Source organism: Melospiza melodia, chromosome 13 (assembly GCF_035770615.1).
Source record: "Melospiza melodia melodia isolate bMelMel2 chromosome 13, bMelMel2.pri, whole genome shotgun sequence".
Lineage (NCBI taxonomy): Eukaryota > Metazoa > Chordata > Aves > Passeriformes > Passerellidae > Melospiza > Melospiza melodia.
Window position 1 is genome coordinate 22,546,110 of NC_086206.1, and position 27,262 is coordinate 22,573,371.

General features: G+C 53.2%; 1 protein-coding gene across 1 annotated transcript in view; it reads left to right on the forward strand.

The window, feature by feature from the left end:
- ZFHX3 (zinc finger homeobox 3) overlaps positions 1-27,262 on the forward strand; it is a 123,866-nt gene that overhangs the window by 48,711 nt on the left and 47,893 nt on the right. Inside the window, exon 4 of the mRNA XM_063168255.1 lies at positions 17,948-18,179. Within this exon, the coding sequence (XP_063024325.1) occupies positions 17,948-18,179 (232 nt within the window). The remainder of the gene's footprint in view (positions 1-17,947; positions 18,180-27,262) is intronic.

Sequence of the window (27,262 nt, forward strand, 5' to 3'; positions counted from 1 at the left end):
CAGCTGTAATGCCATGTCTGCTGATAACTGAAGGGATGCAGCAGCACTGGGGGGAGTTCACAGAATGGCTTCTCTTCTCTCAGGCCTTGGTGTGGTCTGCAGTAAATTGAGATTGATTGGATGTTATTTTTCCTCTTGCTAATGTAATCCATTAGCCTGGCACATGCATAATCAGTTTAGAGCACAGTTAACTGGATGTAATCGAGTTCTTCCCTGCCTGCTGGAGAAAATCCTCTCCAGATGCTGCTGGGTGAGAGCACACACTGGGCTTATCACACACAATCCTCCTTATTCTGCTGCTTTTGCCATTTTTTCCCTAAATCACATGTTATTGGCTGCTTGCATTGCCCAAGTGCCGCTTCTGTCAGTGTTGCTTGCTGCCAGAAAATGTGATCTGGAGACACTGTCAGTCCCTAGTCGGGTGAACCTTTCAGGCTTCTCCTGCAGCACTGCCAGTGCCAGGGGAGAAGGTCTGGTCTTCTGCTGCCATCTTCATCCTGCACACTGCAACAGCTTCTGCCAGGCCTCCTCCCTGGCAGGGCAAGGGAGGGGAATGCCAAAAAAACCTGGAAGGGTCTGGTAACCTTCCCTTTGTTGTTGTGTACTCCCAGTCATTGCTGTCCCCCTAAAATTCTGTGACTAAGGGGGAAACGTTTGTTTATCTGGAATTGCTGGGGGAAGGTGGTGTCTGTCCTTTGCTGTGTCTGCTGAGCACCCTGGGTGGCTGAGGGGTTTCTGTCCTGGCAAGGGCACCATTGTCAGTGCCTGGCATGGCATTTTGGGATGGGTGCTCTGGCTGTGAGGGGGTTTATATCTTTATATCCTGAGCAGCTCCCTGCAAGGCCAAGGCACCATTGCCAGTGCCTGGCGTTACATTTTGGGATGGGCGCTCTGGCTGAGGGGTTTCTGTCCTGGCAAGGGCACCGTTGCCAGTGCCTGGCATGGCGTTTTGGGACGGGCGCTCTGGCTGAGGCAGGTGATGGCTTTGGGCACCCTGGCTCCCGCCCGGGCCGTGCTGTGCCTGGCTCACAGGGGGCTGTGAGCAGAGGCAAGGGCAGCTCCCTGGGCAGAGCCAAGGCTGGGCCTGGAGCACTGCAGAGCCTTCCTCACATCTGGAAGAGGTTGGGCACAAGCTCCCAGCATCTCCTGCACAGGTGGAGTTTGCAGAAGGAATTAATCTGCTTGAGAGAGAGCCAGGTTTGGACATTTCCTACAACTTCCTGACAACCTCTAGTTGAGAATGTGCGGCTCAGAAGAAGTTTAAACAAAGAACTACTGAAGAAACATGCTGCTGGCCAGACTGCCAGCAAGTGCCTTCAATGAGTTCATTCAGTGTCTTCCTTTTCAGTGTTTCCAAGTGCTGAGTTCACTTTTTTAGGGAACAGGGAGTCTGGAGCAGAGGGTTTGGGTTACGTGGTGCCACGCATAGAGGCTCTTTGTTAGCTGGAGATGCAGAGTGTGCAGGAAAATGACTCTTTAATATCTGTGGTGGTAGTGGTGATGAAACTGTGGATGTGTGCTGACTCTGACAGAGGCAGAGCTGACCTGTGGGAAGGGAAGGAGGGCGTGCAGCTGTACACCCAGCACAAGGCCTCAGTTCCACCATGGAGCAGCATTGTCCCATTGTGCCTCTCCCACAGGGGCTTCTGTCTCCTTTGCTGGCCACAGGATTCTCAAAGAAAATCCCCAAAAAGTATTAAACCCAGAGGATGCGTGGAATATTGTATGAGGTGTAGCTACAGAATGATGATGATGATGATGATGTATTCAAATTCAATGTTCTTCCATAACAGAACAAGGCAAAGAGTACCTTCTGTAATAGTAGCTAACTTTGAAGTTAGAATTGTGTGAAAATGGGTGAGCTGCTGTTGGATGCAGTGAAAGGTGTGATGTGTGTGGAGTTACCAAAAAGCACCTCAGGTGCTTGTGTTAAACGTAACAACCCCTGAGAAAACAGAGCAGGGCCAAAGTCCACAGAAAGCCCAATGTGATCAAACAGGAAAGCCTTTCATGTGGAGGCTGGGCAAGGGAAGAAGGCCCATGGTACAGGGAGGGCAAGGAGGAGAGCATTCTTCTCATGTGTTTGAAGGCAGAATTGAAAGGTACCTCTGCATGGAGGATAAATCCTGAAGGGTGGTCTCACCTGGAGGAGAAGGGAAAAGTCTCATGAAGGGAAAGTCACTGGCTGAGCAGGACTCTGCTGCTCTGGGGTGCTGGAGGAGCCCCCAGGAGGGGCAGAGGCTCCTGGCAATAGTGGGGCCAGAAACTGCCAAGACTTAAGTCAGCAAATTGATAGAAACTGTAATAGAAAAGGACCCTTAGATCCAGACCTTGGGTCCTGTTGGGATTGACAGGTATTTGATACAAAACGCTCTCCGTATCAGTTTAACCCTTTGAGACCCGTCCTCCATGGGGCTGCATGTTCCTCTGAGTGACACATTTCTCCCTGGCACTAAAAGATGTCTTTACCTTCCTTTAGGTATTGAATACCAGAGTCTGTTAGTACAGAATCACAGAACTTTTCCTTTCTCTGCACTGCTTTGTCAAGGGATTGGAATCAGAACTGCTGAGAGCACACAGTGTTGCTTGCTCTATGTTTTATTTATGGGCCTCTGTCACTTAGGTTTTTCTTTCAAGTTTTCCAGTAAGTGCTGAGCCATGTGCAGCCAGCAGCTTAGTAAAGAAACCACCCTGTAAAAGCAACGTAAATAACAAAGGAGTGAGAGTGAACTGGAGCAGGAGCCCTGGTCAACAGCAGGAACCAGGAGCTCACCAGAACATGGAGCTAAAAACCCTTGGTCAAAATGGGTTTAGAAGTTAAAATATTTGTAAGAATGGGCTACAGAACCCAACTAAACAAACCAAACACAAGGAAAAAAAAAAAAAAACACAGAAAAACACCTTGTCAAGTTTTATCCTAATCTATATAAGCTCAGTTTTTCTGGCTTCTGTAGCAGGCTGTGGGCAGAGCAGCAGGAGTGGGTCTTGGCTCTCCCTATTCATGCAGGGCTGTGGATTGGCAGGGAGGGTCTCACAAAGCTGTTCTCTGCCTCAGGTGTCATCTCAAAACAAGGTGTCATCATGTTGGATGGAGCATCAGTGTGCATCTGATCCTGTCCTGTGCATGATGCCAGTTCTGTCTGTGTTTATGGTTCATTCTTTTATCCTGGTAACTTTGGAACATGGGGATGAGTATTTAAATTTCCAAGCAGGAATTTTACCATGTGAGGTGATGGTTCTTGTTGTGATGCTCAGGGAGAGGACAGAGTGGTTCTGGGCACAGCTGTGGTGCAGGGTGGCTGTGGCAGACCCTGCCGTGGTGGCACCAGCTGCCAGTGGGGCCCTGTCCCTCCCGTGCTGCTGTGGGAGGGAGGGAGGGATGCTCCAGGGTCCGGATCAGGAGCCTGGCACTGCCCTCTGGGTGCTGAGCCACTGTCAGCAGTGGTAGGCATCCCCTTGCTGTCCTGCTGCAGCTTCGGCTCTGCCATGGGGAGCTCCAGGCAGGAGACCTGAGCAGGTGCTTGTCCAGGACAGTGATGGGCCTGTTTGTTGTGGCACTATCCAACTGCTCTGTGGTATTGTGCCAGTATGGTTTGTCAGGATCCTCTTCACAGCATGTCTGTCAGGGTCTTTCCCCCGCCCTGCAGACACCCAGCACAGGCTGGGAGTGCTGGAGCAAGGAGGGGAGCTGGGAGCAGCTTGGTGTGAGGCTGCAGCAGGCAGGGCAAGGAGCTGTGCTCCTGCAGATCCCTGGGGATCCCACGCTCCCTCTGGCCATGGTGTTTCTCCTTGCAGAGGTTGTTCAGGAATCTCCCCAGTCAGACCATGCCCCAGACTGCTGAGCCGTCACACTCCCGAGGCCAGAGAGTTTCACTGCTGGGACCGCAGCCCGTCCAGTGTGGCTCCTGTGTGGCTCCCACACCCCCTCACCCAGGCACACCAGGTTTCCCGTGGCACAGCCTCAGATGTCTCATTCCATAAAGCCATTTATTCCTGGTGTAGCGACAGAGAAACAGGCCTGGTGTCTCTGAGGAGGGACCCCCAACAAAGAGCACCTGGACTTCTATATCCTCACACTCTGCCCATGCACAGCTCTCCAGGTCTCAGTTCCTGCCCCTCTCTTCCTGCCCATCCACTTGGCTGTGTTCCTGGACTCCCATCTCCTTTGTTATCCAAGAGCTTGGCAATTCGCAGTTCCTGCTGTGTCTCCCAGTGTCTGTTCACCTGGCTGGTGTCACCCGTGTCTGTGCCCTTCGTTCTGCCAAAGGCTGGCAGCTCACAGCCTCCTGTCCTGGGCTGGAACCCAGAGCTCAGCTGGCATTTCAGTCTGTCTTGAGTCCAGCTGCCTGCTCTGCGTGGATTCCTCAGCACAGGTGATACACCTCGAGGGCCTCAGAATGCTCTGCTTCCTCTTCTGCTTGGGCAGGGTCAGCTGTTCAGGCCTTGGGTACCAGCCCTGGCCAAGCACCAGTTCTGAGCTGCAGGCTCGCTGGCAACGACCTCGTTAAATTATGGATGGGCACTCATTAGCATCCATCTCTGGCTGGGGCTGGTTTGAGGGAAGGGGCCCACAAGGTGCTTTCCCCAACCTGTTGTGTGTGACCTGGCGTGGGCTGCTGGTTTCTGTTTGGCTGTGTCCGTGCACGGGGCTGCAGGACGCTGTGCTGTCCTTCTCTGGCTTTAACTGAACTGTTCCTAAAGAAACTGTTGCAGCAAAGTCCCCGTATTGCTATGGAAGCAGCCTGGGAGGTTCTGTGTTTGCCATCTCATAGGGAATTCATTAAATTGCAATAAATAATGTATGCATGGTACATAACTTAATACCATAATGGGCTTTTTCCCCTTCTTGCCAGTTGTAAAAATCCTGCTCCTGCACTGTGACGTGGGCAGCCAAGTTCTGCAAGTCAAATTAGGCAATAAAGTTGCACTTGTGCAACAGGTTCTCTGGAAGCTGAGCCTTGGGGTACGGCTGGGCAGCTCTGGTGAGGCTGGCTCAGCTGCTGGGGGATCCTGGGCTGCAGGTGGCTTCGGCAGAGAGGCACGGCTGGGTGCTGCGGTGCTGGGTGCTGCAGCCCAGGGTGCTGCGGTGCTGGGTGCAGGGCAGAGCCCAGCACAGCTGCCCCCAGCATCCCTCCTGTTCTGCTTTGCAGCAGGGGGATCCCTGCAGCTGGCCATGGAGCCATCAGTGCTCTGCAGCTGTCCCACAGTCCCGGCTCTCCTCTCTGTCCTGGAGGTCACCCGGGGGTTTTTCTGCTCTGCTGAGCTGTCCACGGCTGGGGTGCAGTGGCTGCTGTGTCCCCCAGCTGTCTGAGCTGCTGTGGCCCCGTGTCAGCTCTGGCTCACAGCGAGGTGGGGAGCTGGTTGCAGCAGACAAGGATGTTCTGATTTAGCTGAGGAGGATACAAATGCCTGGCTTGTATCCCTGCCTGTCATCTCTGAACAGACCTGCAGAATGTGCTCAGGCTGATGGACATGCCCCTTTGGGTTCCAGCACACAGATGCTGCAGTTCTCTGACCCAGCTGTGGCCTCTGTTCTGCCTGCTGCCCCTCATTTGGGCAGTACAGCCCCATCTCACCCGCTCTGCTCCTCCCTGTGCTCAGGGAAGGATGGATACAAAGAGAATCACCTGGGGAAGTTTCAGGCAGCAGTAACAAAGCCTGTCTCCACAGAGGGGAGGCTAATTACACAGCTAATTAATCCAACAGATGTCACTTTAAATGCCTGTTTCTTTGTGATTCTGTTGCACACATCATGCTGGTTAAACAGACTTCATGGACCCCGTTCAAAATGCCTGTGCAGGCTGCTGGGAGCTGCCAGGGAGACCCCAGGGTGTCCTGTTCCCCAGGGAGCAGCGATCCCAGGCAGCCTGCTCCGGCTGCGCTGTGCACAGACTGCACGTGGGGGAAATGCCGTGTAATGGCCCTGCTGAGTTAAAAACTCTGCCACAGCAGCTGTGAGGATCGAAGGGATTGTTTACATTCTTGCTGCGAGTACAGGGCTGAGGCAGAGGGGACCCCGTCCTGCCCCATCAGCTCTGCTTGGCATCAGGAGAGTTTGGAAACCTGAGCTCTGGTGAGGTCAGCACTTCACACCCCAGGCGGTGGAGGGCACAGAGTGCTGTCTTGTCTGTCTGTCTGTCTGAGGTGAATGTGGTCTGTCCGGTTCCTGCAGCACTGGGAGGGCTCCCTGCTCTGCCTCCTCAGGAGAGAGGCAAAATGAACATTTCTTCCACGTTTGAAGTGAGGCTTTGCTCGTGAGGGCAGAGCGTGGCACGGTAGCCCTGCAGAAGAGGGGAGCAGCCCCATATCCTGGTGTGAGCTGGGCTGTGTGCTGGGAGTCACTGTGGGACAGCTCCTGCCAGCCTGCCTGAGGCTGCCCCGTCACACCTGGCTGCCAGCCGGGGCAGTGGGCACAGCCGTGGCACACGGTGCTGTCGGCGCAGGGATGCTGTGGTGCTTCCCCCGTGGTGTGGCTCAGCAGGCTGGTTCCGTTTGGGCAGGCTGTGAACGTGTGTCCCTCAGCCCAGGCCAGCCCTGCTGTGGCCAGCTGCTGTCACGCTGCCTGGGCACGTCCCCATGGAAAACTGGGCTTGGGACACGTCCTGTGTTCTGTGTGTGCTGCCTTGGCCTTTTGTTCTGCTTGGATGCCAGGGGAGTCAGACGGTTCCCCGCATCTCGCTGAGCGGATTCCCTCTGGACACAGCGGGCTCGTGGCTGCAGCCTGGGACCAGGGCCCCCAGCCGTGTGCTGTGGGGGAGCTGCTGGAATGGACATGCAGCCCCAGCACTCCGAAATGCCCCGTGAGAGAGTGCTGGAGGCAGTGGTTGAGCTGCCTGGTACAGCTGCGGGGGAAGAGCATCTTCCTGGGGTCTCAGCATCCGCGATGAGTCGCAGTTGGCGGCTTGATTCAGCGTAATGGATGTGTGCTCATTTCCCACAGCTGATGAGGATTATATCAGCTTGGTTTAACAGTCTCATTTGCTGCTCCCAGTGCACACTTGTTTTAATGCGTTTCAGTTAATGAGGTAGAAGAGAGAATGAGGTGTTACTGTTTATGTACAGACAGCGAGGCTGTGCCGAGGGCTCTGGAGCCCGGCAGTCCCTGCCCAGTGCTCTCCGAGGGACAGCATTAGCTGGCATTTATAGAAAATTTATTGGCTGCGGTTTATCCAGGTAAAATTTCTCCCAGTGGTGCACATTTCTCTCTCCTGCCTACCTTATGCTTTATTGCAAGCTGCAAGACGTGTTGCCAGCAGCCTGTCCACAGGCAGGGATGTCAGCGGGCTGAGGGGCTGGTGTTGAGTATCACAAAACACCCCAACACGTTTGATGTGGGCAAAGCTGCTGCCATCTACCTGGGGTAAAAGGTTCTCCTGTGCCCCGAGGGGGTTTATTTATGGCTGGGGCGCTCGGTGCTTTCATCGTTGCGCTGCTGTGGTGTTGTCAGGGCCGTTGCAGAGCCAGGCACCGGGTGAGTCGGTTCCTTGAGCGGTGCCCTCGGAGCACCTGCCTGCTGTGTCCCCTCCAGAGCAGGTGTGGAAATGGACACCATTGACCAGGGTGACTCTGCCTTCCTGAGGAACTGGTTATCCTTGTGCTGGTGGTGAATATGTGCCATGGGGTGGCTGGAGCTGCACTCCTCAGAGTGGCATCCCGCGTGCCCAGCCCTGGTGCCAGCGGATGGCTGAGGCCGCTGCCTGTGTGCTGGCTGAGGTGCAGGCTGGCACCAGGGCTGGCAGCAGCCAGGGGCCGTGCACGCGGCGCTGCTTTGAAGGTGAAGCTGCTGTTGGTTTAAGCGGGAATTAAACAATTACCGCGTCTTAGTTCTCCCCACCTCCGGTGGATTGACTCTATAAATTGTCAGCCTGTTGACATTTTAATGTGAATTATGTCATATGGTATCCCCTTTGATTTCAGCATGCCTTAGTTTGTAAATACACGAGCCTCTCAAAGGGCTGTGGTTAGCGCGCACACGGAGGCCTCGGGGGTTTTGGTGGGGAAGGAGAGCAGCGCTCACTCTGGTGCCTGGCACGGCTCACACATGCACGGCTGCTGAAGCACCCTGGGCTCACGGGGCTGAGGGACCCACAGCCTGGCACCCCGTGGGGTCCCGCTGCATCCCCCGGGTCCCTCTGTGCATGGTGTGCTGCCCCCTGCCCTGTGTGGGGTGAGCGCTGCCCGTGTCGAGTGGGGCTTTTCCTGTGCCCATTGCTGGCCAGCTCCTCCAGCCAGCTGCGTCTGTCCCCTGGCCTGGTTCCTGCTGTCACATCCCTGTCCCCATCCAGCCCCCAGTGTGTGCTGCACAGAAACTCCTAATTCAGCACGTCCTGGGCACTTGGGTCAGCCTTCTGTTACGTTCTTTGAAAACTGGCCCTGGGAGTCGTCGTGGTGTTGACATGGAGGGGCTTTAGGCAGGGCCAGCACAAGAGCAGGGAGCTCTCCTGGGGTGGCCCCTTCTGCCCTCAGGTGAGACTCGCCTCCTTCCTCTCCAGCACAAAGCCAGAGGGTGTGAGTTTGAGAATTGATTCCCTTCACGTCGCCCCTGTGTAGCTCTGGGGTTGGTGCAGGTGTGCCGTGTTGGGGCCACATTTGCACTCTCAGGTGTGTGCAGGGTGCACGTGCTGTGGCACCTGCTGCTGAGCCCAGGAGTGCCCCTGGGAGGGGCACAGAGCAAGGACAGTGCCTGGCTTTGGCTGTTCACCCCTGCCAGCAGTGCTGGAAAGGGACCAGGGGCTGGCAGTCCCTCCAACAAGGGACTTGACGTCCCAGAGCAGGTTTCCAAGCATGCGGTGACCATGGGTGGGAGAGGTTCAAAGGCTTTGGAGACCTGCAGATGATGTTTTCCTGTCATGGGGTCTGTGTTACAGACACCTCTGGCTGCCTGTCAGTGTTTTTTGTGGTCCCACAAAGCAGCACCTTTGCTTTTATCATTTTCACACTCCTTGGCTCTGACTTACCTGGATTTTCCAGTGCATGCCCACCTAGGCCTGTCAAAGTGTCTGACTCTGGGCTGTGCAGGGGGGTTATCCAGACATGAAACCTGCAGACTGACCTCCTGCTAGCATATGGTAACCATGAGCAGGTATTTTTGCAGACAAGTTAATCCCATGTGGTCACAGAAATGAGAATTTTGGGGCAGCTGGAGTAACTGGGGTTACACCTGCCATTTCATAAACAGAGTTTAGAAAGCTGTTATCTCCTCACACCTTTCTGTGAGCAATGCTGCTCCCAAAAAAAGGTTTTGTTGCTTCTGTTTTATTTTTGAATTGCAGTGGTGAGTCCACCCTCCTAATGCTGAGTGTTTGTCATTTGGCCCGTGTGTGTCTCTGCAGACTGCCCACTGGGATTGCAGAGCCACAACAGCTAAAACCAGTGGTAGTGGGCCTCGTTTTTCCCAGGGGTTTCTGTGCCTGTGAAGGCAAATGCCAGTGGATGCAGATAACAAAGGAAGGAACAAACAGAGCACCAAAGAGCAGAGACATTTATCATCTCAGGTTTGCTCTGTTTGCCTCAGTGTGCTTCTGCACTCTCCGTGTTTTCCATTGCTGTAGTCTGTCTTGGAGGGAATAGCTGTAACTAATGCTCAGAGCCCTTCTGTTGTCTCGTAGATCCCTCTGCAGAATTACACTACAGCTGAATGGGATTTCATCTGTACAGAGGAAGTAGAGAGCAGCAAACCCAGCTGTTGACAGGCTGCGAGCTGCTTGGTGGCAGCGTGGAATCCGTGAGGCAGGCAGGCAGCTGTGTGCTGTGGGTTGCTGTGGGTCACTGATGGAGCCCAGGCGGGCTGGGGGCTGTTCCATGCCCCAGGACTGGAGGGATCTCGAGTTGAATTTGGAGCAGGCTGTGTTTGAGGGCTTCTCCTCCCCGAGAGCTTGGTGGCTTTCCTTACAGAGGGTGTGGGGCTTTCCTCAGGGGTGTGGGGCAAGGAGCAATTGCATGAATTTCTGTAGACAGCTCTTAGGACACATTAGTGTCCACTGAGTCATGGAGCCCTCACAACCTTGTAGAACATAGCAAGTAGCAGGTTGCCTTAATTCAGCCTTTTGTGTGCAGACATTATTTTGGTTCTTAATTATAAGTAGTTCCATACATATTTTTCCAGCAGGACTCTTGCCTCATTCTGTGAGTAATTATTCCATTTCTTTTTATCTTCCTCTTTCATTACATTGCCCCAGGCTTTGTCTAATACAATCCAAAGCTTTCACTGAATGAAGAATTATTTATTTTCTCATGGGCATTTCTGTGGTGCTTGTGTTCTGTTTGTGTTTCACAGACACTCAAAGAACTTACCTTGGCAGCGTGGTCTGAAATCAGCTTCAGATCTTGTTCAGGGTAGGCTGATGCCAACACGTGTCTCAGCTGGTGCTCTGCTGCCCAGCCCTGCAGCCTGTGCCCCTGGAGAAGGGAGTATTATATATTTCCTCTTTCTGCTCCCATTCTGTCATATTAGTCCATCATGGCATCCTTTAGTTTTCCTTCCTCCCTTATCACCTGATCTTGAAAAATCCTTGTTGTGGACTGTGGGCAAAGGGTGGGCTGAGTCTTTTGTTTTTCCAAGGATCTCTGTTGGCTTCTGCACAGGGAGATCTTGTCCTCCATGTCTTTGATACTGATGCTCTGTGATTTATGGAGAGGATTGAGCAATTGTCTTGTGTTGTTGTTACTGGTTTTGGTTATCTGCTGGGAGTTGAGGGGTACAGTGCTGTAAGAAGTTAGAAGGAAGCAGTGTGAAAACCAGGAAAGCTTCAGCCCATCACAGCTTCCCTGGAGATGGATGAAGCAATAAATCGCAGACGAGGGGAGCTGATCTGTGTCCATAGTGTTTTATTAAACAGTGTGAGCTCAGGCTGGGTCCCACACGGTTCCATGGTGCATTATTGCAGCAGTCCCTGGCTGCCCCTGCACTTTGGGACACAGAGGTGTCACACAGTCCTCAGGCTTTTCCTTCTGAGACCAGTGGTTCCTCTCCAAAAGACTTAATGTGGGGGGAAAGAGCATTTTAATTTAAATGCTTAAAGCAGGCTCCACACGTAGAGAGGGGTTTGGGTGGCAAAGTGAGCTGCATTTTCTGAGCTGTGTTATCAGCACAGGAGCAAGGAGCGTGCTGCATGAGGGCCCTGGGAGAGCCCTCCTGTGTCACACAGGGATCCTTGCCCTGGCTGCCAGAGGAATCCCAACATCCCTGGCAGGGAGAGTCCCAGCCTGGCTCTGTGTTACAGACAGCCCTCTTCAATCTCTCAGCAGCTACACAACTACAATATGGACAACAGATTTCAATCCTGCCGTCTTTCCAGGTTCCCCCCAGACTTTTGATTACATAATTTACTTTTTATCCAGTGTTTTTCCATATTCCCAGGCTACTCTAGTTCACCTGAGTGTTCACAGCTTAGCAACTCACACTGAACTGATTATTTTCAAGTAGATGTACAAAATGTGTTATAAATGTCTGGGCAGTGGCATTGTGGGGCCTGCTTATGGTTACTGTCTTCAGTTGTTTTTTACCCATTTGTTTTCCTGACCCTGGAAAAGACAGGGCTCCCTGAATTCCTCAGCTCCCGCCTGTCCCACTACTGAGACAGGAGTGGGCTGGAAGCCCTGAGCCTCTTGCTTGGTGATGTTGCTGCGTTCTGGCACAAATATTCTTTTCTTTTTTCATCACTCCATCCTATTGTTGTCCATACGGTGCTTTTCTGGCAAAAGTGCAGCTTTGCCACCGTGTTCCTGCAGGGATGGCAGCATCCATGGAAGTATGAAGTGACAAAACTGTATGCTTTCCTGAGGATCAGAACGTCCCAAATGCAGGCTTTGGTTCAGCTGCGAGAGTTCAGCCATTCCCAAGTCTGTGCTGCCACAGGAGCTGCTGGGTGAGGCTGGCTGTGGGTGACACCCTGGCTGTCACAGGAGCGAAGAGGTCACTTTGTGTGGAGTTTGTTGGCTCCTGTTGGCCAGAGGTGCCCTTGCAGGGCTGTGCTGGGCCCTGTGCTGGAGCCACAGCCGGGCAGGGCCGTGCAGGGTGCAGGGCAGCACTTTACAGGCCAGCAGAGAGGAAGTGTGCTCTCATGGTGCTGTGGCTTCAGCACTATAATTAGCAGGATCGATACTCGCACTCTGTGTGCATCTCCATGTGCAGCAGCGCTTGTTCTCCCAGCGGAGATTTCGGGGAGCTGGAAGATTCTCTGCAGTTAAGTTGTAGTTGCCCAAGGGTGGATTTCCTTGTTGGCAGAAGAGGGAGTTGGATGCTGTTAGGAGGGTGCCCAGGTGCAGTCGGAGCTGTTCCTTCCCCCCTCTCTGGGCTGCTGCACGGTGACCCAGGTGCGCAAGGCATGCCTGTGCTGCTGGACACAGCATCTCTGGCTGCTCCCTCGCCTCCCTTGGCATCTCCTCCCTCCTCGGGAGCTCTTCAGCCAGCATCCCACTCTGTTTGCCCTGCACTGGGAGGCTTGGCCAGCACAGCTGGGCCGGTGCTGGCTCCCCATGCACCTTGTCCTTCCTCGAGACGTGGGAAGGAATTCTGCCACAGGAGGAGCCTTGGTGAAGCTCTTGGCTGTCAGCTGTCCCCACACAGGTTTGCACCTTCGGGCGTCTCTTCCAAGGAATGATTAATTAGTGCTTGCAGGTCTGTTGCACAATTAAAAAGGTGTGGGGGCTGTGATTACAAGTTCGGCCTTTCTTGGCACTTGCCTTCTGTTAAGCTCTGTTGTTCTCTGTGCACAGAGCCATGGGACTGTGGGTGTGCAGGGATGCTGCTCATCACGGGCAGCATATACAATGTCCTCGTTAGGAGCTGCTCCAAGACCCTGGGAAGAAGTTGGCTGCTGAAGCCGAGCAGTAGCTGGGACTGTGCCTCCCCCTGGGCTTTAGCCCCTCCTCATTAAGCAGGTCCGGGCTATTGATTGGGAGCTTGTGTTTGGAAGAGTCTTACTTACTCTATGCATTATCTTGACAGATTGATCAGACCTGATTGAGAACCTCTTAAAGGAACGAACAGCTGTAATGGGAAAGTTGGACTCTGTCATCCGTTAGGATGATTCTGGGAGCGAGAAGAACGAGGCTGACATCTTGGAGCAATTGTATTTACAATTAACATGGCTGAAAACGATTGCCTCTATTGATCCCCCCTTCCTGCAATTACAGCCCCATTGTTTACATTCCAGCACTTCAGTTATAAAAAGGAAATTCAATAATTATTGCATTATTTAAAGTTAAAGTGCCACAGAGTTTGCTGGCTATGCTTGCTGGTTGATTTAACGTTCAGTAAAATCCATGCTGAGCTCTCCATCCTTGGGCTGAGCAATATTTGGCTTTTAATGAGACTTCAAGGGCTGGTGGAGCAAGCCCCATTTGCTGGGTCGCTTTGGGGTTTGTGGGGGATCCCAAAACCTTGCAGCACAGCTACATGGCTAACAAGGAGAGCGGGTGGTGTTCAGTTATTGCAGGCAGGGCTGGAGGGCTCAGGAAACACAGATGTGCTGGGGTGTAGGGATGGGCTGTTAATGGGGACAGTTGTGTCTGTTCTTGGGAACTTGGCCTGGTACCTCAGGCTCTGTGGCACAAGGGAGTGCCACATTTCCAGCCTCTAGGTAAGAAAGATAAGGATACGATAAGCAGTTGCCACAAGCTCAGGGACAAACGAGCCTGAGCCGCAGCACTGGCGCTGCAGCTCGGAGGCAGGAGCAGGGAAGGGTTTGTAACACTGCTCCTCTGGAAACAGTAAACACTTGAGCGTGTTGGTTGCATATGAAAGAGCAGGAGTTGAGCTTTTGAAGGTGCTGCTGGACGCAGGGTCGATTTCCCCCTTGCAGGAGGGGAGGCTGCTGGCACTGCAGCCCTGCCCAGCGCGGGTCCCACTGCTGCCCCCGGCTCAGGAAATTCCAGCTGGGGCTGCAGGTGTGAAAGGAGAGCAAGATGGATTGGCCAGCCCTGACTTTTATGGAGTACTTGGAACAGACCAGCATCAGACAGCTGCATCCACATGACTTTCATTAAAAATTCAGATTCTTCTCTTGCAGGGCTGTGTGATTTATCTTGTGCAGCACATCAGAGGCACACGGGGGCCGGGAGATGCTCACGAGGCCCCTGAGGTCTGCAGCGGGGTCGGGTCCCTTTCTGTGGTGACCCACAGCCCCGCTCCAGCTCTGCTGCAAGGGTCACCTCGTGTCCCTCCCCAGGGCCGCACAGTCCTCCCGGCACTGAGGGGTTTCCTACCAAGCCTGTGACTGATTACCCCTGTCTGACCTCACTCCGAGCACGAGTCAGTCTCTGGGTTTTCTCCTGTGCTGCGCATCTGCTGGCAGGGCTGAAGTGGTTCCAGCAGCTCCTGAGCTTGGGTCAGCCTCTCCGAGTGAACGCTGAGGCTCTGCCTGCTTCGTGTGCTGGTTCTGGTCGCTGGGGCTGCCCAGGCATCAGTGCTTGTAGGAGGAAGCCAGCACAGTGCACCTGTGGTGCTGCTTCTTTCCGTGGCTTTTGTGACCTTCCAGCAGATTTTTGGCTCCTTCTTCCCCAGCTGCATCTGTCAATTCTCTGAAATCACTGCTTTACCCATCCTAACAGAGCTGAGTGCTGAGTTCAGAGGTACGAAAAGTGTTACATGTGGAGAAAATCTCTGCCAATGTTGAAGTCTGACAACGTCTTTTTCAAGAAGCTCCGGTTAGTGGAGTGGGCTTTGTATTCATGGCAGGATATGCTGTGAAGTGGCAGTGCTGGCAAGTGCTGTGGAGGAGCTTTCTGCAGACTGTCAGTGACCCTGTGAGTTGTACCCTGTGAGCATTTTCTGCTTAGCAGAAAAAAGCAGTTCTGAGGCAGACACTGGACAGCAATGGCTGGACAGTCGGTGTGGCAGGACCGGCCAGCCTGGCACCGGGGCAGTGCCAGTGGAGCGGTACCAGTGGAGCAGCGCCACCAGGGCAGTGCCACCAGAGCAGTGGCACCGGGGCAGTGCCAGTGGAGCGGTGCCACCAGGGCAGTGCCACCGGAGCAGTGCCAGTGGAGCAGCGCCACCAGGGCAGTGCCAGCCGGGCCACGCCGCGGGGCCAGGGCAGGGCAGGGGCACACAGAGGGCGGCTGGCACCGAGCTGGGGCAGAGCAGGGAGATGAGGCCCCCGGGCCGGCCCGGGCTGTGCTGAGCCTGTGAGCACGGGCTGGTTTGGGGGGAGTGTGTGTGGGGACAGGTGCTGGGGGCCGTCCTTGGTGCAGGACAGGAACACCCCTGTCCCCCGGGAGCTGCACTCCTGAGCCGTATGGTTTCCATCAGAGCGTTCCTCTCTCTGTTTCTGATTTAAAGTGTAGCTTTGACTCACCCTGATCGATATTTTGCATGCCATGCGTGAAGAACCAGATGTTGGAAGTTTCCTATTGTGGAGAGGGAGGGGGGAACACCCCCTCAGACTCACAGAAATCAATGTTTTCTGACAGAAGTTGGTTGGTTTTCCTTGGAACGATATATTCTTTTGATTTTCGAGTTGATTTGTCTTCTAACAAGGTTCTGGTTTAGTATTTTGAATTTGTTTCCTGTGATACGGATAAATTCTCACAAGGGGGAAGTTTAACAGTGTGATGGGCAATAACTACACGTACTTGGACAGCATTTCATGGCCTCAGCAGCTCGCGGCTCGGACTGGCTCGGCCCTCGTGTCTGCTGGCTCTGGGCTGCTCCTTTCCTCCCCTGCAGGGTGGGTTGAACCAGGTGCATGTGCCCAGGCTGGGCTTGGGGCACCCTCAGCCTGTGGCTCCTCCTGCACCGTGGGCAGGTGAGGCTGACCCAGCACAAGAGGTGCTTGCTTGAGAGGAAGCAAGGCAGGAGCATGAAACAAGACACACTTACTAAACTGTTTAAAACAAATGTTTTCCTAAAACCCCCGTTTAAATGAGAGCAGTGCAGACTGTGCCTCTGCTTCCACAGAGACCACGTCCTTAATATTTCCTTGAACCCGTGACCGGATTGTTCTCTAATTGCTCACTGGGGGTTTTCTCTGGCTCGGCGCAGGAGCTGCTGCTGAGCCCGTGGGCACTTCCCGAGCTCAGCACGGGGTGTGTGGGATGGGAGGATGGGGCTGGGGTGGCTCCTGAGGCTGGACGGGGCTGGTGTGGCTCCTGAGAACGGGGCTGGTGTGGCTCCTGGGGATGGGGACAGGGCTGGCGTGGCTCCTGGAGCCAGAGCCAGGCTGGCAGCAGGATGGGCCCAGGAGGCCGTGGCAGGGGCAGGCTGTAGGCTGTGGTGGGCTGAGGCACGGCCAGGCTGGCAGCAGGACCAGGAGGCCGTGGCAGTGGCCGCAGCAGGGCCAGGCTGGCGAGGCTGCGCTGCCTGCAGTGGGCACGCCGGTCGCGTGGTGGGCTCGCTGACCTTTCGTGCCTTAAGCCATTCGTCTTTTTCTGGCTCAGGAAGAGGGTAACGCATGCAAACAATAGAAATGAGATGAGGAAGAAGTTCTTATAAGGGAAAACAGCAAAAAATCTTTTGAGGGCACCAGTGGGATTAGTGCCCTCGTGGATTCTTCAAATATTACAGTGAATTTAATTAAATACATCGTGATCCCAAAAGAGGCTCGTCTAATTAGCCAGATCTAGAATACATTTATTCTCTTTCCTTGCTCTTCCAATGAGAAGCCTCAGCATCAGCTCATATCCTATTTTTAATCATTCCTAGACTCAGAGGGCTCTCCTTCCTCCGTGTGAGCACGGCACACAGCGCTGGGTAATATGTGTCTTTAATCTTATCTCAGCTGTAACTGAGATAATAAGCATCAGAATTTTTTACCAGAAGGTCCTGGCTGCACGTAGGCAATATTTTTGATTGACAAACCTCAAGATCCTGTCCAAATCGCTGTACTTGTGCCTCGGGCCAAGAGTGTGCTGAGGAAAGAGCTCCATGAGATGACACAAAGACTCAGGGAGGTCTCGGGGTTGGATGGAAGGAGCTGGCAGCCAGTATTGCACAGCTGAACTGTTAGGTGCGCAGTAACATACCTAACAGTTCAGCTGTGGAAACACCAAAGGCCTTCATGGAGGAATCTCATGTTGTTTCACCTTGGTATTCATTTTTTCTCAGCCAGTGACATTCCCTTACTGCTGCCCAGGGGGAAGGGACACAGCTGTGCTGTGGCAGCCAGTGTGGCTGTGCAGGGTGAATTCTACCCTCTGCTTCCAAGAAAGAATGGTCCATGTCTGTGGGATCCACGACAGGAAATGGCTGCTTGCTTCCCCAGAGGCATGGACCTTTGTACCCCAGGGGATTGATGGGTGTTGCCAGATAATTGTGGTATGATAATCCAGCATGGGCTGTGCTGGCTGTGACCGCACAGCCAGGGAGGGGACAGGGTTTTTCCAGGTGGTACCTGGCTGTGGGCTCACTATTGGCTTTTCAGCCAAGATCACAGCCATTTTACAGGACAAGCTGCTGCTTCTTTCCTCATCCGAGGGAGTAAATCCTGGATGCCAGAGAGCAGAGAGTTGGATGATGGACAGAATGGCTCTGCACCCTGCTTCCATACACTGTGTCCAGGACCTCTTTATCTAGTGGATTTGTTGTGTTCTGGGGTTGCTTTGGTTTTACTCTTCCTAGTTTTCCATGAGAACTTACCAAATTTAATGTTGAGTTTGTTATGCATTTGGATCCCCTCCCAGGACAAGGTGTGAGTGTGAAGGAATGGGCCCTGAGTGGGTTGTGAGCAGGTGGTACTGCTGGGTCTGGTGCTTTCCCTCGCTGAGGGAGATGGTGTTGGCTGTGTCCATCTGTGCTTTGTGCCCATTTCCGTGCATTTTGGTTTTCATGCTCTTGAGCAGGAGATGGTGTAATACCTTGAAACAAACAGTCGTTGTCTCAGTGGATCTGTGTCAAAATGTGGTTCCTTAACTAATTGCCAGGTGGCTTTTAGCGATTTACAGTGGGCTAACCAAGGAGGCTGGGGGTGATGAAGGTCACTGACATCCCTCTCTCTGCTCTCCACAGCATCTGCAGCACCATGAGAGCGGGGTGGAAGGGGAAAGCTGCTACTACCACTGTTTGCTGTGTAACTACTCCACCAAGGCCAAGCTGAACCTGATCCAGCACGTGCGCTCCATGAAGCACCAGCGCAGCGAAAGCCTGCGGAAGCTGCAGCGCCTCCAGAAGGGCCTTCCTGAGGAGGAGGAGGACCTGGGGCAGATCTTCACCATCCGCAAGTGCCCGGCTGCTGAGGCTGGTGAGTGCTGCTGCTGCTGGGCGTGAGCGGGGCCGGGCGAGGGGCGCTGACCCTCTGTGCTGCTCGGGGACAAACTGGGCCATGGTCCTGCCTCTGCTCCCTGCTGTGGGCTGACAGCTTATCAGTAATTATCATAATAGTCATTATCAGTAACACATTCCAGGAATCCCACCTGCCTAGGTGGGGTTTGCGAGCTTGAAGGGTGTGTGTTGGTTCAGGTCAGTGTCTTAAACCCTGGAATACTGTATGAGTATCTAAAGATACTGTCATATCTGGACAACTCCACAAACAGTGCGCCAGTAGATGTTTTGCAATGAGTCGAGTGATGCCCTGAGCACCAGCATAAGCTGTGCCAGCTTGGCACTGATTTCTGGTACTGCGGCCACTCTGGACTGAGAGGAGGAGCTGGGCAAAAGGGGTGGGCAGGACATGTGAGTTTGCCACGTCTGCTTTCCATGTCCCCTCTACAGTGAAGGGCTTGTGTGGAACATTTGCTCACACAGATCATAGGCTGGGATTGCAGCTGCAAATCCAGCAGGAGTTAGTGTGCCCAAAAAGAGCAGCTAGTCTGGATGGAGGAGTAAAGATTGTACTTTGTTTAGTCATGTAATGGATTGAGACGTTTTTAATGTTCTGAAAAACCCAGGTCTCCTGAAGCCCTCTTAGAGGGAGGAGGAGAATCATCCTGGGTCAGCTGGTTTGTGTGCTGTCAAGGCACAATGGTGCTGGAGCTGGGTGTGGCAGCAAAACCCTTCACAACCCTCATAGCTTCAAGCAGGACATTGCTCTATGGCTGCTGTGAAAATGGGTAAACCCTACAAACAGCCACTCTGGGGAACTGGCATTCTGCAGTGAATGCTCATGGAGACAAGGAAGGTGGTCTTGGCTGAGAGGCTTGAGAAGGGACAGCAGCTGAGGGACAGCATGTGGGGTTTCAGAAATGTCCCTTCAATTCCCATCTGGGTCTCATTGCTGTTATGTCTGTGAGTAATGAGGATCTGAAATAAACCCAGAACACCGCAAGAGTGTGACAGGAGATGTTTCATCAAGAGTTAAATTCGGTCGTGTGGAAGCAGGTGCCCGGCCTGTGACCCTGGTGGCCCAGAGAGTGCAGAGCAGGGAGCACGCTCCCCAAAGGTCACGGTGACAGCAGGAGCGTGGCGCTGCCACCAGCCCGGGGGACAGCGGGGACAGCCGCCCGTGCCCAGGAAAGCATCCCCAGCTCCAAGGGGCTCTTTGGGCAGGGCTCTGCCTTCTGAGCCGCTTAGATGCAAAATGAGCAGAGAGGGGAAACCATCCGTGCCCTTTGTGATAGATAGAACAACCTTGAAAACCTTGTTTACTCTAGAAATTTCTGTTTGCCTTGTCTTTTACTGTACAAACCTTATCTTTGCTGTCCGGCCACCCAGATTAGGACATGGCAGATACTGGGAGGGCAGGAGCTGACTGGCTGGGACAGAAAACCTTTGGTGACCATTTTAAAAAATGTATTATTTTTGAAGTAAAAGTCCTGACAAGTCACTGAAAGGAAAGCTCGATTTACAAATATTTTGATTTCCTTTAAGCTTGTTGGTTCTTCAACAAAAACTGACAGTAAACAAGACACAATTTCTTGATTATATTGTATTTCAAAGGTTATGAATACAAGCAAGAATAAGGCTGCAGATGGCAAAGGGGGTATCTTGGGTCGGTTTTGCAAGTCACTTTAAGCTGAGATACTTAATTTCAAGCACTCCTGGAGCCCATGGTTCAGCTGGTCGAAGTGGGGCACCTCAGTGGTGTGCTGGGCCAGGCATCCCTGCAGGGATGGGGGTCAGGTGCGGATGAGAAGCTGCTGTAGCCCCGAGGGAAAGAAGGGGTGCTCCCATCTGCTGTCATTGTGATGCCATTGCATCCCCCAGGTGTGGGGATGCTCGGCTGGGGGACACAGGGACAGTGTCAGTGTGTGCCCTGTGTCTCCTCCTGCTCTCTGGCAGGGTCTCTCCTGTGTCCCCATCAGTCCCCACCAAGGTGTTCATTGCTGTTTCCTGACCTCTGGCTGGGCTTTTCCCCCTGCCTTTTGGCAAGGCGTCTCTGTGGTGTTGCATACGAGGCTCAGACACCTCGACAGGCACTTGTCCGTGGTGCTTTGCTGGTCTGTGACAGGCTGGGGCACACAGGGACAGTGGCTGTTGTTGCTGTGCTGCAGTCCGGGTGCACAGGTGTGTTGTGTCCCGTGGCCTCGTGTGCCGCAGTGGAGTCACCTCCTTGCCCATTGCCCTCCTGCTCCATCGCGTTGCCGTGCTGAGTGCTGCTGCTGGGGCTGAACGCTGTGTGTGCTGCTCTGTGTGTACTACTCTGCGTGTGCCTGCTCTGTCTGTACTACTCTGTGTGCGCCTACTCTGTGTGTACCTACTCGCTGCTGCCTGCAGCATGTAGGAGAGAGCAGTGCTGTCTGGAGATAGAGAGTAGATATTTGCTTGTGTAGATGCGTCTCAATCTGTTGGAAGAGCTCTGATCACACCTTAATTAGTCCTCTAACAATCTGCAAAGGTCAGTGCCAATTGCCTGTTCATTTACATTTGTAATTGTGATGGTTCTTGATTGCACATTAGTTGCAGCTCGCTCCCTCCCACCCTGCAGCAGCCAGGCAGCCTGAGCAGCGCTCCAGGGACACGGGGACTTTGTCCCTGCCTGTGCCGCCCCTCGGCCCTCTCCAAAAACCGGGTGGCTTTTGGGGAAGAGCATTGGGATCTGCCCTCCGCTGCCAGTAAAGGGATGATGAAATTGTTGGCAGGGAAATTATACGGACATCAGGCAGGAAACCCAGTCCTCCCTGAACTGGGTAATTAAAGACAATTAAACTTTTCTTTGTGCTTTGAGAAGTGTGCTCATTACGCAGGAGATGGGGGAGCGCTGGAAGTTCAGCTGGTTTGTTGATCAGAGAGAACACAGCTTCAGGGAAGGGGGTTTTGTCCTCTCCGGGCATTTTTGAACATCTCTGGCTGTGGTATCTGAGCTGCTGCCACTGCAGATGTCAGCCCCTTGCTGCAGCAGCATCTGTGTGATGTTACCCATAAGCTAATTGATTTTTAATGATGGGGGTTTAGAGAAGAAAAAAGTAAAGAAAGAGTGGCCATAATAAAAACCAAAATGTTCTCAAGATGTTGGATGAATGCACTTACAGCTCATTAGATAATGACAGAAACAAATGTGAAACAACCTGCATCGAATTTTCATTCTGACTTTGGAAGTGTTTCCTTCATCCCAGAAGGCATGGAGCAGCACACCCCTCTCTGCAGCTCGGGCGGCGTGCACAGAGTGTGCCCAGGGCTCTCTGCTCCAGACGGGGTTGCGGTTATTTTGGGGAGCACCTTCCCTGCAAAGCTCTGCTCTGAGCACCCCGGAAAGCTGCTGGCTCTGGGGAGGGGGCACGCTCAGAGCCCTGCTCCCCTGCCTCTGCCCCACAGGCAGAGCTGCCCTGTGTGCCCACAGTGTGCCGGCGTTTGACCTTTCACGGGGCTGGGAGCTGCAGGCTGCAATCGGGATGTGAATCTTTAATGAAACCAAGTGTGTAAACAGAGCCACAGTATAGCCAAAGCAGTATTCAGATGAGAAAACCCCACGTGGTTTAAAACCAGTGGTTCCCAACCTCGGCATCACAGCAGCCTGACTCTGCCTGTGTCACCTGCAGACAGCTGCACCTCTGTGCACTGAGTCACGCGATTCCTTCATCATCGTCAAGCATGGAGCAATTACTCATGGAGTTTGTTACAGCAGGGGTGTGAGATGTGCCTTTGGGGTGGATTTTTCATGATAGCAGACTCTGTACTTCCAGTAGAACTTGTGAAGTGAAAGTTGGTAGTGATAAATCACATTTCTCCCTGCTTAAAATAAATTTAGTGGGATCTGATGTCCTCCACTTGGTCTCCATTAGAGACAGTGTGGTCATTCTTAATGACACCTGTCGGTCTCCAACTTCTGATGGAGGTAATGGAGGGTTTTGGAAAGAAATCACCAGTTTGCTTTGTAATCTCTCTCCAGTTTTTCATGGGACTTGATTTCACAGAGCAATTAAAAACTTACCAAGCAGATAACCTGTATGGTGCCTGCAGGAGAAGAGCACACGGAGCCCATGCTGCAGCATCTGCCAGTCAAAACCACTCTGCAGCTCTGGCCCTGCTCATGAAATCTGTGCAGAGGGCTGGGGAAGTAACTTCCAGGCTTGTCCTTGTTTGAATAATCTGACAGCCCAGGTTACAGCCTGAGCTCTGTGTGCAAGCACCAAGTGCTGCCCAGCTTCATCTGTAGCTCCTGGGCTTTTTGCCTCTCACTCTCCAAACCCTGATCCTGCCTTTTCCCGGGCTGTGCTCTGTAAGCCCCGAGGGCCGGGATCCATAGCCCCGGCTCAGCTCTGTTTCCAGAGTGCTGTGTGTGAATGCAGCCCTGCTCAGCTCTGTTTCCAGAGTGCTGTGTGTGAATGCAGCCCTGCTCAGCTCTGTTTCCAGAGTGCTGTGTGTGAATGCAGCCCTGCTCAGCTCTGTTTCCAGAGTGCTGTGTGTAAGTGCAGCCCCTGCTCAGCTCTGTTTCCAGAGTGCCGTGTGTGAATGCAGCCCCGGTCAGCTCTGTTTCCACAGTGCTGTGTGTGAATGCAGCCCCGGTCAGCTCTGTTTCCAGAGTGTAAGTGCAGCCCCGGTCAGCATTGTTTCCAGAGTTCTGTGTGTAAGTGCAGCCCCGGTCAGCTCTGTTTCCAGAGTGCCGTGTGTGAATGCAGCCCTGCTCAGCGTTGTTTCCAGAGTGCTGTGTGTGAATGCAGCCCTGCTCAGCTCTGTTTCCAGAGTGCTGTGTGTGAATGCAGCCCCAGCTCAGCTCTGTTTCCAGAGTGTAAATGCAGCCCCGGCTCAGCTCTGTTTCCAGAGTGCTGTGTGTGAATGCAGCCCCTGCTCAGCTCTGTTTCCAGAGTGCTGTGTGTGAATGCAGCCCCGGTCAGCTCTGTTTCCAGAGTGCTGTGTGTGAATGCAGCCCCGGTCAGCTCTGTTTCCAGAGTGTAAGTGCAGCCCCGGTCAGCGTTGTTTGCACAGTGCTGTGTGTGAATGCAGCCCCTGCTCAGCTCTGTTTCCAGAGTGCTGTGTGTAAGTGCAGCCCCTGCTCAGCTCTGTTTCCAGAGTGCTGTGTGTAAATGCAGCCCCTGCTCAGCTCTGTTTCCAGAGTGCTGTGTGTGAATGCAGCCCCTGCTCAGCGTTGTTTCCACAGTGCTGTGTGTGAATGCAGCCCCTGCTCAGCTCTGTTTCCAGAGTGTGAATGCAGCCCCTGCTCAGCTCTGTTTCCAGAGTGCTGTGTGTGAATGCAGCCCCGGTCAGCTCTGTTTCCAGAGTGTAAGTGCAGCCCCGGTCAGCGTTGTTTCCACAGTGCTGTGTGTGAATGCAGCCAGCCGTGGTGTGTGCAGGGCCGGAGCTGGGGAGCCGCCGCGGTTCGGGGTGCTGGGTTTGCCCGTGGTGTGCCCCAGCCGGGCTGGGCAGCAGCTTGTCCCGGGGGAAGTCGCTTGCCGTCCCCCCTGAGGCTCAGGGAGCCAGAGGAGGGCTTGTCCTGCTTTGGGACAGGTTCACCGTGGGCAGGAGCACATGTGGCCCAGCAGCAGCGGCAAACAGCCCCGGGCATGAGTGTCTTGGGCTGACTGAACTCGCAGTTCTCTTTCCTCCCTGCCAACCCCACCAGCTGCCCCCACATGCAGGATTATCTCTTGTTTTCCAAGACCTTGTGTCACACGTGTTCACTTAGAGCACAGTTTGTTGCCTTCCCCTTTGTTGTTCTGCTGAACCTTGGATTTTTTTTCATTTTTTAATGGATTGAATGGCTTCAGGACCTTTTACCTTTCCAGCGAGTTCCTAACAGAGTCACAGTGTTTCTGGCAAGGTCTCTCCACTGAGGGCCATCCCAAGTCTGGGCAGATGACAGAGCCTCTCCTCCATGGTCAGGCAGAGAGACAGGGGAAGCTTTTGGTTCTGCTTTAGTTTCAGTTTGCTTTAATGGTCATTGAAATCCAGCAAAAGTGTTTCCAGCAGCCGTGGATCAGGTTGGCTCCTTCAGAATGCCTGAGGACATGAGGAGAGTCCAGCAGTTTGAGGAACTTTTAGGGGTCTTTCCTGGTATTGTCCTGTAACATAATTTCTATCTGTTCCTTCCTTGCATCCTTTCTCCCACCTACATTTTGGAGAGCCCCATTCCCATCCCAGCAGCATCTCTCTGTCCTTTTCCAGTTGGGTTGAGGTCTGGGTCCAGAGAATGCAGGGATAAAGTTGGTTCTCTTTAATATCTGGCAGAGGGAGATTTCCTTTGTTTTTTGGTTTTTTTTTTTTTTTATTTTTTGGGGTTGGTTTTGAGTTTAAAGTCAAGAGCATTTGTGCCTTAGCTCTGCTCTGACCAAGCAGCAGCAGAGATAATCTCAAAAGGATATGAAAGGTTTAATAATTTTAATTTTGTTTTTATTAAAGTTGGTTGTGCCTTTTTTCCTGTGCCCCTGGTAGAGGGGGGCTGTAGCAGAAGCTGCCCAAGGGCTGCAGCATCTGGGGAAGGACAGGGCAGCAGCACCCAGCCGTGGCAGGAATCCCACAGACTCCATCCTGCTCCTCCTCCCCTTGTCCTGGGCTGCTCATGGCTTTCATTAAGCAGAAAGAGAGGAAGCTCTGACAGCTGACTTGTCCTAGGATGTTTTTCTTGTTCGACTGCATCTTAAAGCCCTTTCCACTTAGGACAAGTAAAGGAGGAAGCATCACCAGATGCTGCAGTACAACACTGTGAGGCTCCCAGTCGCTCCTCTCTGCTTTTTTCTCTGTGTTGAAGCCCAGCTCTCAAGAGTCTCCCTGAGCTGTTTCCCTTGGGGCTCAAGAGTGGCATCCCAGTCTCTTGGAACTCTGTCCCTGAAGCTCTGCTGCCAGTGCCCAGGGCATGGAGCCCGCTGCGCCTTCTGCTTCTCTTCCCTGTTTCTCTTTTCCCCTTTCTCCTGTGCAATTTAGAATAGGGAACTGTTCTCCTGAGGACTTGGAGGTGGCTGTTCCGTGGTGTGGGTTAAGGACTGAAGGTCTGTCCCTGTGAGGGGTGAACCAGTAAAGCTTTGAAGACCTTGCAGGTACTGCAGCATGTCCCCAGGTGTGTTGAAGCAGGTGAATGTCCATGTGAGTGACATGGGACTCACACTGGTGGCAGCCTGGCCTCCTGGTGAAGGTCCCATCAGTGTGGCTGTGCTGCTTCTGTCCCAGACTCGCCCATGCTCAGGGGCTGTGTGTGACCAAACCCCTGCTTTGATCTTCTGCTGGTGCCACGAAGAGAAAGAAACCCTCCAAATCCTTAGTCATGTTCTCCAGCAACTGTTCCTCCACTTTTAGCCCTGATTTATGATGTTTCTCTCTCAGACTCTTGCAGCAGCTCCTATCCAGCACCTTCCCACAGGTCTGACTCTTGTAGCCATTGCTGTGCTTCTGTTTTCTCCCTTGCTGTGGTGCTGGGCTTCAGATTAAATCTGTCTGGAGCAAACATGCCTCCTGCTGTGTTGGCAGGTTAATGAGCCGATAGAGCTGCCTGGCTGCTGGGCTGCTGTTGGTGTGTTAGTTTGGAGTCTCTCCTCTTGTCCCGCTGCTGACTGCGCTGGGAGGGGCTGGAGGTTCAGCACAGAGCTCTGGTGGTCCCTCAGGGCCTTGTTCCCTGCTGGATGCCCAGTGCCACCCTGGCAGGGACAGGGGCAGACAGGAAAGGTCACTCAGGTTCAGCTGGGCACAGGCTCTGTGTTGAGGGGCAGCTCTGGGCACTCACACTCTGTGTGAGTGAGCAGTGGAGCAGGGCAGGCCTGGAGCAGCACGCTGGTGTGCCTGTTGGGAAGGTGGGCTGGAAGCCTGCTGCCACCAAGCATGCCCATTTGGAGCTACAGGCTTCACTGTCCTCAGTGAAAGATCATTTGTTTATCAAAGCTGATAGAAGCCTACAGGGTCATGCTCAGCACTGTAACAGGATGTCCTGGCACCTCTCCTCTCCAGGGCATATCCGTGCAGGGCATCACTCCTTTCCTGGCTGTTCTGCCTTGTCCCTGCCGTGGCTCTCCCATAGTTCATCTGCTGCAGGAGCACATGTCTGATGGTCTTTAACTGGCAGCACTGAAGGAGGAGCCCCCTGCTACCCAAACCTCACCATGCAAAGCCAACACACTGCCCAAAATGAGAAAGTTGAGACCTCTGTTCAGAGGGGGCATTGTGAGAATAGGGAGTGCTCTCCTCCACCTCTAATCTGTAGGTTGTGGATTTAATTGCAAGAGATATACAGCTTGGGTTCTGAATTGGATTCCTTTTTTTCTGTGCGAGCCATAGGCAGAATGAGATTCCATACATTTTCAGTGGGGAGATTGTGAAACAAGGGTTTGCAGCAGCTGGCTCAGGCTGGCAGTGACCCCTGGCCTGGCCCACGCCAGCATTGCCCCTGCTGTGTGTGCCCCTTGGGCCACTCTGCTGTGTCCCTGCTCTGGTCTTGTGTCTGCCTGTGCTCCTGTCCCTCCTGCACGGCCTATTGATCCTCTGGTGATGACATTAACGTCCTCAGAGCTGCCTGGGAGGGAGCTACCACATGCATTTATTTTTCCACTAAAACTCTAAGATTGGCTAATAACGTGCCTGTCAGCACCAGTGTCCTGCCTGCTCTGACTGCCTCAGAGGGAAATCTGGGGGCCCATAAACAAATAATAACCTACCCAAATCGAGGTCTCATCCTTGTTCCTACTAAAATTCAGTTCATGCCCTTAAGCAAGAGGGTTTCTCTCTTGTCCCAATACTCAGTTTGCTTTTCTGAGTTGCACATCTCAATGCCTTTGCCATGTATTTTGTTTTGACCTCAGTGATTTCTTGAGGCCACAAGTTCCAAAGGTTAATTGGGAGCTGTATGAGAAATTATTATCCATATTTGCTTCCAATTTGCATTTTTCTCCCTTTTCTGTGTCAGTCCTTCTGAAAGTGGTGAGTGAGAGAAGCAGTGTTGGTCTGACTCTGCTGAACCTTCGCTTGGATGCTCCTGTGAAGGCCACCTTCAGCTCCAAGAGCCTGAGCCCCCTCCTTCTCTGTACTTCC